Source organism: Lethenteron reissneri, chromosome 16, assembly GCF_015708825.2.
Source record: "Lethenteron reissneri isolate LAM-NWPU_2019-01 chromosome 16, ASM1570882v1, whole genome shotgun sequence".
Lineage (NCBI taxonomy): Eukaryota > Metazoa > Chordata > Hyperoartia > Petromyzontiformes > Petromyzontidae > Lethenteron > Lethenteron reissneri.
Genome location: NC_083794.1, coordinates 1,896,947 through 1,907,762, shown reverse-complemented (window position 1 = coordinate 1,907,762; position 10,816 = coordinate 1,896,947). Strand labels below are relative to the sequence as shown.

Below are 10,816 nucleotides of genomic sequence, written 5' to 3'. Positions count from 1 at the left end.
GGGCAGAGCTGTCGCCAAAGAGCGTGACTCGCAATGAGAAATATAGTTTTTAACACGTAGGATTTCACAGCCAATATCCATAATAAAGGTGTTTTTGGGTTAGATCGCGTAAATATAAATGGGTTGTTAAACCCACCACCACCCGACACAGCCAAACAGTAAGGTTTGTCACGTAAACAAAACGTGCCAATTTGGTATAACTTCAGCGCACCGGTGTGTTGAGAGTAAACCCACAACATTTACAATTCAAGTGCGACGTTCCGCTGGTGATTACAGCAACCAGCCTCATCAGGCGACAACTAGAGTTGTGAAGAAGTCCTCCTGTTTCGTTCTTAAATATGCGAGTTGAAGTACTGGGCATGAGTGGATTGAGCCGAGCATCTATAGGTGTTGAGAACGTAAGAACCAATTTTTAAACGTCAACAGTGGCCATCCTGTGCAGTGATTGGCCTCAGTCATGGGAAGGAGGAATTTACAGCCACTAGCTCAGGGCTGGCTAAGGAGATTAGCACGGCCACATTGCTTGCTTGCGCATGAAGACACAGAGACTTTCGCTATGTACCCCAAAAAATCACCTACCCTAATTATAAGGTCACATTCCCCTAAATCATCACCTACCCTTAGTAGAATACCATGTACCCCTACATAAAAACCCACCCTAATTATAATGTCATGTAGCCCTCCATAATCACCTACCCTTAGTAGAATACCATGTACCCCTACATAATCACCTACCCTTTGTAGAAGGCCGTGGGCCCCTCCATGGAGATGAGGCACAGCGCGCAGTTCATGGCGCTGCGGTACTGCCCGGGCTTGGAGTTCATGTAGCGCGTCTTCACCACGTCCACGGGCGACGCCACCACGGTGGCGCAGAAGCCAGCGCCGAACGCCGCGACGAGGTGGCACGGCAGGTTGTCTGCGGGGCGCAAGTTTTGGCATTCCGATTTTGAGGGGGGGGGGTTGATTTTAACTGCTTGAAGAATTTCCAAGTAAAGCACCCTCAGACGGCAGCTAAAACCTCGATTCGGTGATATCGAGAGAGAGAGAGAGAAAAATTGACCTAAAGGCACACTTGTTTTGGTCAAAATGTGTTTGATTTTAAGAGTGGCATTGTACGAAGACTCGTGATGTTTTCGCAAGCGATGTACACGAATCTCGTAAAAGTGGCTGAAAAGTACGACATTAATGCAGCTTCAAACACATTTTTTGAAATATAGGATGTATGTTACTGCTATTTCACATCAATATTCAGCAACACGTTTTGACACGCGACTTGCTATTCATAATACACAAGTATATCCTGTGGTTATGATCTAAATTGGTTCTTTTATTTGGGTGGGACGGCAACACTTGTCTCTTCGTACAGCAAACCCTAAAATCTGGCTCGTCGGGTTCCCATGCCCATTGGCTCGAGGGTACTGCATGAGTCAATTCACGAAGCTCTCAGTGATTTGAATCAACTGGGACCGGACCTAATTCAAAACAAACTTTACATTTTTGATGATCCATTATAGACTTCGAAATTGAAAACTAATCTCTTTAGGGCAGCTCTTTTGTGTTTAGTTCGTTGTCCTTCCCACGCACCGCCGATTATCACGGCTGGATACGTACGGTGCGAAAGAAGCTCGACATGGATGCAAACGAGCTAGAGTATGTTTAATTAATGAATTCGCCAAACAAGCTCGCGACATTTTTTGCACATATACCATCCAAGTATTATAGAGAGCAATGTATATTACATATTGATCGTTCGTGGCCCTTGGTCAATCCAATGCTGGATGAAGGCTCCCCTCAATCTGTGTCGGGCATAGACCACACCTCACCATCTTATTTCTCGTATCACAAACCGCCCACGTGAATATATCCCCGCGGGCGGGCGTTACCCCACGTGTTACCTACCCGTCAGCAGATTGTGCTTGAGGAGGGTCTCCTTGATGATGTCGTACGTCACCAGCTCGCCGCAGTTCACGATGGCGTTCCGCGTGATGTTCGGCAGGGTGCCTGTCACAGCAGTCACAAGTACATTAGGGGCCGTCCATAAATGACGTCACACGATTTTGGACGATTTTTGACCCCCCCCCCCCCTTTCGTCACACGGCGTCACAAAAAGTCAGACCCCCCCTCAAATATGACGTCACAAAGCTCTGCCCCCCCCCCCAAAAAAAACATGCTTCAAATCGCGTATTTAATGTGGCGCTGTACTTTAATGTTGTAGGAGAAAATATTTATTAAAAAGTCTATGTAATTACGTAGAACGTGTCGTCTAGATTTATTTAAAGTTGCACATTTTGATGTGACGTCACATTTCTCACCTCCCCCATCGTCACACATCGTCACAAATGTCTGACCCCCCCCCCCCCCCCAGGTGCGTGACGTCATTTATGGACGGCCCCTTAGCGGGAGTTCATCGCTGTGCACAGGGCCATGGCTTGCGTCAACTGACCACCTCATCCCTCAATTCCCCACCTCGTTCCTGCCTACAAGGCTACATCCAGGTTAATTGATTTCCCTGAATTTTTTATTTGTAAGTTTTAATAGTATAACCTTTTAATAGTCAAGGCTTTATTTCTGTGCACACACAGGGACCATTTAATTCCCACACAATTAGGAAATGCATTATCTTATCCGGGATTTATATGAAACTTTTGTAAAAGCGCTTTACAAGAATTATAAATGGTCAATTAGTTATAGGCTGATGGGGAAATTGGATTTGAGTGTTGGAGAGGGGAAGGGAAGGCAAGGAAGGGTGATGATAGGGAAAGGGAGGAGCGAGGTTAGGATGGTGAACTGAGAGCGTGATTAAGGTTTTAAGGACGGGGACGGGAAGTAGTAGGGGAACATCTTATCCGTGTCATCTGCTTAAAACGTTGTTTTAAGAACCTCGTGACATTGCTTGCATGAGTAGACTGTTGGGTATCGATGTCATCCACATATTTAGAACTTTGACCAACAACATCCCGCTAATTACTCAAACAGAAACATTAGTTTTTTCCGAGAGTGAACTGAAACAAAAATCTTTCCTCATTTTGTTTGACATGAGAATAGTGTAGTTTCCTTCACATCGACAATTCAGTGCACAAACTTCACAATGAGAAGGTAGGTATTGTTATTTGACTTGACACGAGTGAGTGCTGGCGGCACAAGGGCCCCGAGAATGACGAGCCCCCACTGGTCACCGCTGGTTGCTTCTGAAAAAGCAGCTACTAGCTCAGTGGGCTTTACCTGGTAAGATAAAAAAGAATTGTATGTTATTTTTAAGCGAATTATTTCGCTTTCACATACTTTACACCCCTATGTGTTTTTCTACTGTTGTTGTAACGTTCTGACCGCCCCTACTACCTCACCTGGTATACAAGAGGCTGTGGATTCAATCCCTACCCTGACTCCTCCTGTATATTTGGAGTTTGCATGTTCTCCCTGTGGTCGTGTGGATTTTTCTCTGTATTCTCAGATTTTTCCCTCCACATTTACAAACATTCGTTTAGAGTATTTGGCTGCTACAAATTTTCACGTGATTAGCCACTTTCTTTGAGCTATCATTTGTGGCCAGATCACTTCTGAAAAAGAGCTACATAGCTCAGTGGGCCTTACCTGGTAAAAAAGAAATAGTTTAGTTTAGTTTTTAATAGCTCATAGGATTCTTCCGGCGTAAATACATTCTCATTGTGAGCTGGGCCCCACGTGACGACAGCACCCTGCAACAGCAGCAGCAGCAGCAGCAGCCACGCGCGCACCTTTCCACAGGCCCCGAACGCCTTCCTCACGGCCGATGGTGCGGTAGGCGGTGAAGGCGCTCGTGTAGCGGCGCGGCATGCCGAGCTCGCTCCGCTGGGCCTGGAAGCGAACCTTGACCACGTCCGTGGGCTGCGCGATGGCTACGGCCAAGCCGCCTGTTGTGCAACCGGCCAGGATCTTGGTCATCATGCCCGCCTCTGCAGCACACGGGGACAGCCTTCGTTACGACTCGAGATCAAGGTCAAGAGGTCATTGCAGCCAGTCTCAATGATGCCATTGTGCCTCGCCTTCATTCTGCCATATCCTGTAATGACAAGTGACTGGTAAACTGGCTGAGGCATGGAGCAATATTCCCAGGCACCGCAAACTCCGAGGTTGACTGGAGAGAGGAGAATAAATGGGTGTACGCCACAGGCTCGAGAAGAGGTGGGTCAAATGTGGTGTACGAGGGCTTGAAGATGACCGGGAAACAAAGACGGCCAGGTGTGGTGCTCGCCACAACCCCCTCTTCGTGCGCCATGCTGACCTTAATAGGCACTCGCTAATGGTGCCTGCCCCAAGTGGCGCTGCGCTACGAACCTGGCGACCCGGGTTCGATTCCCGCTAACGCCCAACACCAGTGACGATTAGCTGAACCGGTCCTGGGCCTCCCCTAGGTCAACTCAGCCTCAAATGAGTACCTGGTACAGTATGTAAACATTGGCACTAGGGATACAAAGGCGGCCGGGCGTGGTGCTGGCCACCCACCCCCTCGTGTGCCATAAGTGCTTGCTAACAGAACTTGCCCCAACAGTCTGTTAAGGCTACACGGAGGATCTTTGTCTTTGTGAGTGTGTGCGCTGTGCCCGCTCACGTTCTCCCCCCCTGGTGTAGAAGTCCTTGACGGTGTCGTAGAGGCCGATGCGGATGGACGCGAAGCACATCTGGCGCTGCAGGCCGGCCACCAGCCCATTGTAGAGGCTGCGGGGGCCCTCCGTGCGCACCATGGAGGCGATGGTGCCCACCAGGCCCCTCTGCCGCACGACTCCCGGCGCCAACGCACTGCCACAGGGCGTCTCCCCCTGGATCTATCGGGGTGCGGGGGGGTAACGACACACGGGCGGTCTTTTGCACGTCACTTAATTTCGCACCGTGCGTAGCCAACCACACTCATCGGAGGTGCGGGTGAAAGACAAGAAACTAAACACACACAAAAGCAGTGATAGAGAAATTATTTTCAATCTAGATGATGATTTGAAAGTGGACAGCTCCGGTCGCTTCCGAATATCGTAAGGAAGAGCATTCCAGACGGGCTGCAGAAGCGCATCTGAAAGCTCGCGGTGCGGTGCATGAGCGCCAAAGCCACTCCTGAGCTCTGCGCAGTACCTGGCCAGGCATGGTGCTGCACGCCACTGAAACTCTCAAACCGGCTAGGCTGTGCAGTGGCGAGGATATGGCAGCACATGGAAATGAGCAGTTAAGCGGTCTGTGCGGACCATTCAGCGTAGTTTCCTCATTGTGTGGCGGGTTGTCTCCGGCCATTCCGGTTTTCTCCCACATTTGCAAAACATTCATTAAAGGAATTGGCCAACTGTCGCAGTATGGGACTCTCCTGAAATTGAGTCCTGAAAACCCGGCGAGGCTTAACTGGGCAAATAAATCATATCGTTACAATTATTGGGTTATTATATATAATGTATGTCTTGCTCTCAAACAAATATAACGTTTCATGCCACAACTGCTCTCCACTCTTTCCTAGATTCCATCAGATCTTGAAACTCAATCGAAAAATCACCCTTTACTTGTTTATGGGAAAGCCCCATTGAGATCCCAAGGTTCACTATGAACAGCATCGCACAATTTCACACAACGTGGCCTTGACAATCCGATTCTCACCCTGGAGTGCCAATGACCTAGCCTCCTCCATTCTGCACCCAACACAACCTCCTCGTTCTGATTCAGCCAACAGAACTTTACAGACACTCTTCCGCTCCAACTTGCAAGTTGTTTACCCTATTCTGCGCAAGAAATAACTCCACATCCTTTTGTAGTTTTCTTACACTCAAACGACTGCAGCTCGGTAAGATTTCACTCACTTCTAACGTAGACTCTTTCTTCGTGCCTCAAAAACTTCCTGGAACAATATTGTTGGCCGTACCCAGTTTATTACACTTCACCACTGAAGCAAAACACCTCTTACCTTCCTGCTCACATACAACATTGTGCGTGCATCGTTTTATTACTCCTGACACGTCTGACATGTGAATCACACGAGATGGTAAACATCGGACGAGCTGTAAATAGCTCGTCAAGACGATGCTGTTTTCAGTGCCAAGCCAAACCAGGAAATCAACTCATCGATGAAACGAAAACAATATTAAAATGTTATTATTTTTATTAAATTTGCATCACATTGGTGGAGAACCCGTTGGTCTGCAACAGAAAATTAGAACTCACAATCCTGTAGTCAGAGCACTGAAATTAATATTCTTTTAAGTACTGTAAAAAATGCCAGGATAATATTTACTGTATTGTGATGTTTTTTTTATATTCTCTAGAATGTAAAGAATATTCTTGCGAAAGAATTACATAAATAGGAGCACAAAATAAAAAAATAGAGCTTTTTTGTTTTCGCCAAACTTATTTAGCCGTTTCAATGTAACTCAGTGTTTAAATGTTGACTAAAAACTTTCGTGACTGCAGGAATTCCTATACTTTGGGTCTTTCGGTAAAGTCACGTAGATAGGTTCAAAGAAAAAAACTACGACGTTCCTGATGACGAACGCTTGTGTTGCGATGGAAACGTAGTTTTTTGTTATTTTCTGTAATTTTCTTTGAACCTATCTACATGACCCAAAGAATATGAACTCAATGTTTATTTGCCACATGGAAAATCTTGTTTAGCCAGTTACCCAACTACTTTCGGTGGCAATAGCCCGCAGTAGCCACTACCAACAGAGTTACCGTGGGGGTGAAGAGAAGCCCAGCAAGCAGCCAGCCAGGAAACTCGAGGCATAGATAATTTTTAATAGTACATGTAGTATGATTATTCGAGAAACTGTTTGCCACAAAAGCTCCAAATGATTAAAAACTACCAAAAAAAGGTATTGATGTTGGTCCATCTCTCACACTGGACATTTAACAACACTTGTGTAACAACAGCTGCACTTTGTGGGAAGAGTTAATATTTGAGTTGCGGAGTGCATGTGACGCAAGTGTAACCGAGGCTCGAGAGGGCAGCTCCACGCCCATGTGTGCAGAGAGCATGTGAGACGCACAACGACTTTGTGTACGGAAACTGCTTTATTTGCGTTAAACGGGCTCCCACATTCTCTCGCCAATGACATCTGGTGATCCAGCAGTGTTTGTTTCACAAACCGGACTGCTGATGAGACTCGGATGGCCGATACCGGTCCAGAGTTTGGTCGCCTAGACGGGTGCTGCCTTTGTCTCCCCAGTGAGGCTGAGTCGACCTAGGGGAGGCCCAGGACCGGTTAAAATAATCGTCACCGGTGGTGGCCGTGAGCGGGAATCGAACTCGGGTCGCCGGGTTCGTAGCGCAGCACGCTAACCATTACACTACAATGCGTTACGCTTCCACATGCGCGGGTCACGTGACAGATTTGACGTCACAGCTCAATTGCCGTGCTAAAAATAAATGCATTATTGAGCTCCCCCCCACAAAAAAGTTTTTTTTTATTGCATGGTGTACAGTCTGGAAAGTACCCACATGGCAAATTTCAAGTTTGTTGCATGTCGGGAAGTACGCTAAACATTTTGAACACACAATCACAAGTTTGCCTTTTATATATATGGAGATGTGTCGAGACAGAACGGAGTTCTGCTTTATCCACTGTGTTTTCGCGTAAATGGAGAACACGTTCACGTCCCAGATGTAGCCCTTACCTGGAGGCGAACTTTGGCTGTGTCCAGAGGGAAGGTGATCATGTCCGCCACGCACGCTGCCGTGCCAGCACTCAGGAACTTGACACCCAGGGTGGGTTGCACATCGGTCGGCTTGAATCCAACCATCTTGAGACTGGCAGAGTGATCGGCGAAGATTCCAAGAACAGCGAAGCTCCCAAGGACACTCGTGCCTGAGGACGATGGCAAAACATCAATGGTCAAGACTCCACAGAGCGTACAACATTAACACGAGGGCCATGTTCATCTTATTGCCTGGATTATAAAACTCACTTCCTTCCCTTGTATTTTAAAGTAAACATTTGGGGTGCGTCTTATACTTGGGCAGGTGTGTGTTTTGCGCGTGACCAGATTTGTTATTTTTTTTTTCGACACGGGGCACAAGTTTGGTTTCCGGAGCACCTTATGATCTGGAGAATACGGTGCATCAGCTAGCCAGGTGATGCTGTGGAGCGCCGGGCGGCTACAGGATGCGAGTTCAAATTATGGTCGGAGATCGACTCAGAAAATCAAATCGTTCAGGTCAATAGCTTCGTATTTAGAACAAGCAATCTTGATGTTTTTTTCACCAAGTGGTACTCATTTTACTGCTCATGGAGGAGACTGAGTCAACCACTGGCCAGTAATTTTTTTTTATTAAATGGTCAGTGTCCCCGCCGCTTAAATGCGCGACATGCTGGTGCCCAACGCCACCGGTGGCTCCGAGCAAGCGCCGAAGTGTCCTCATTGCAAGCGCTCCTCTCTCCGGAGCGCCGCCACGATTGGCTTCCCACAAAGTAGTCGTGAATGTATCGACGCAACTGAGGATTTGTACGTAAGCAATTCCAATTGTGAGTGGACGACTCGATACAAAGTCACCATGTGGGAGAGGTGTGCTCACCTCCCATATTCAGCATTGATTGCTAAATGGGAATTCCACATTTGTATGGAGGGGGAATAGTGACTACGTCGGAGCAGATTTGTAGTAACTGGACAAACATTGCCCCTATAAGCACAACTCATGTTTCACTCTGTTTCAAATCGCCAAGAGTACGTGGGAGATAATTATCAACAAGAACACATTCTTACGTGGTATTAAACACACGACTGTGCCTCTTGCTACTCAGCGAACTTTTAACGATTGTAATGAGAACCGTACGTGACTGCTTCCAACTTCAATTACACACTGAGTGATCAGTTATCCAGCACATCAAGGAAGAGTGGTCCTGCACCGAGAATGCGTAAACGCAGCCGCTGACGGGAGGGGAATGAGGATGTTTTTCTCTAAAGCACTCTCAGCCTGTACTCACATCCACATTCCACCACCCATCCCGTGATGTTTGATGTTAATAAAAGTCTAATAAAATGTATGTTTCAAAAAGCCACTTGTCGTGACAAAAAAAAAACGCACGTGTCACCAAAATGAAAGAAATGTACGTGATTGTGCAAAATTATCATTGTATTATCTGGATATGGGAAAGTCACACACATACCATCACGTGCATACACAGAGACACACACACTCGGACATATGGTCACAAGGCAAGAGACAAATATTCCCCATGTAGCCTTTATTAGACTGCTGGGGCAAGTGTTGTCTGTGAGCACCTATTAAGGCCCGCAAGGCGAAGAGGTGGGTGGCCAGTTCAGAAAGAAGTTCAACAACATGCATGCATAACATCACGCCCTGGTCGCCTTTGTCTCCCAAGTGCTGATGTTATACATACCCCACCAGGTACTCATTTAAGGCTAAGTCTACCTATGGGGGAGGGGGAACGCCGGTTCAGATATTTGCCGTTGTTAATGGTCGTGAGCGGGAATCGAACTCGGGTCGGCGGATTCCGAAGCACGGTGCGCTAAACACTACGCTGCCTCGCCGCACATGACCACACGGTCAAATATATAGTAGAGATGTCACGCGCGCATATCATCATTCGTACACATTCAGTCACAGACACCACGAACCAGGCTATTAATATCCAGAGACATACACGTTACATAGTCATACACATATTGCCACGGCATCTTGGGGAAACATCATACATACACACAAAGGCAAAGATCACCCATATAGCCTTTGCCACTGTTAGAGAAAGTGCTGTACACACACACACATATGCACACAATCATACATACACAACCGCATTCATGATCACGCACACGTATACATCATAAACGAACATATACACGACTTAACACAATAACATAATCATGGATGCGTACATAAATATAGAGTCCACACATACACGAGTTCTATTATATAACCACATAATTACACATACACATGATCACATCTACACAAGACCATACACTTGGCAACACAAAGAAAAGACCAGTCACATCGAACCACATGACCACTCAATTTACCCATCACACAGATACGATAACGTACACATCAAAACTCTCACACACGTGCATATGATCACGTATACATTCACATCATCACTCATACATGCACACCATATATCACACACCATAACTCGCACACTAACATATGATCACTCATACATCATAACTCACACACGGACATATGATCACACACATACACGTGATCACACACTCACACGGACACATCATAACTCACACACACGTACATATGATCACTCACGCACACACGTGATCACACACTCACACGGACACATCATAACTCACACACACGTACATATGATCACTCACGCACACACACGATCGTACACTCACACAGACACATCATAACTCACTGACCACTCACATCGCCATCACTCACGCACACGCGCGCATCTCACGCTCGCACACCAACAATCGCCAAGTGGCAGTGACGTCACCGCGGCTCTTGTACCAGGCCACGTGCGCTTCGAGGCCACGCGAAGTGTTGAAGGCTCGCAGCCAGGAGGTCACGGGACCGACCCCGCCGGGTGCAGCCGTGGGGTTGACCGACTGAGACGAGACCCCCCCCCCCCACCTCCGCCAACAAGACCCACACACTCGACTCCACTCACCTGCCGCTACCGCTGCTGCTGCTGCGCTCAGCTGTTGAGGAATCTCAGCGCTGAGAGGCGGTGGCTCTCGGTGACAGCCGCTCACGCTGGCGGTAGAGGGCGCGCCGCTCGCTGACACTACCACTCACTCCGACTGCTGCTGCTCGCTGCTGGTGTGAGTGAAGTTCGTCGTGGTGGCCGTGGTGGTGGTGGTGGTGTTGGTGGTGGTGGCTTCCCCGTCG

The 10,816-nt window shown here is 47.6% G+C and overlaps 2 protein-coding genes across 2 annotated transcripts in view; one reads left to right on the top strand and one right to left on the bottom strand.

The window, feature by feature from the left end:
- The window catches only part of SRD5A3 (steroid 5 alpha-reductase 3), a 24,997-nt gene extending 17,785 nt beyond the window's left edge, over positions 1 to 7,212 (top strand). Inside the window, exon 7 of the mRNA XM_061552195.1 lies at positions 2,366 to 7,212. Coding sequence (XP_061408179.1) covers positions 2,366 to 2,504 — 139 coding nt within the window. The 3' untranslated portion in view covers positions 2,505 to 7,212. The remainder of the gene's footprint in view (positions 1 to 2,365) is intronic.
- LOC133342857 (dicarboxylate carrier SLC25A8-like) overlaps positions 1 to 10,816 on the bottom strand; it is a 17,319-nt gene extending 6,503 nt beyond the window's left edge. Inside the window, exons 1-6 of the mRNA XM_061552194.1 lie at positions 10,596 to 10,816; positions 7,621 to 7,811; positions 4,589 to 4,802; positions 3,735 to 3,932; positions 1,900 to 2,001; positions 736 to 916 (exon numbers count right to left, since the gene is read on the bottom strand). Of these exons, the coding sequence (XP_061408178.1) occupies positions 736 to 916; positions 1,900 to 2,001; positions 3,735 to 3,932; positions 4,589 to 4,802; positions 7,621 to 7,746 (821 nt within the window). The 5' untranslated portion in view covers positions 7,747 to 7,811; positions 10,596 to 10,816. The remainder of the gene's footprint in view (positions 1 to 735; positions 917 to 1,899; positions 2,002 to 3,734; positions 3,933 to 4,588; positions 4,803 to 7,620; positions 7,812 to 10,595) is intronic.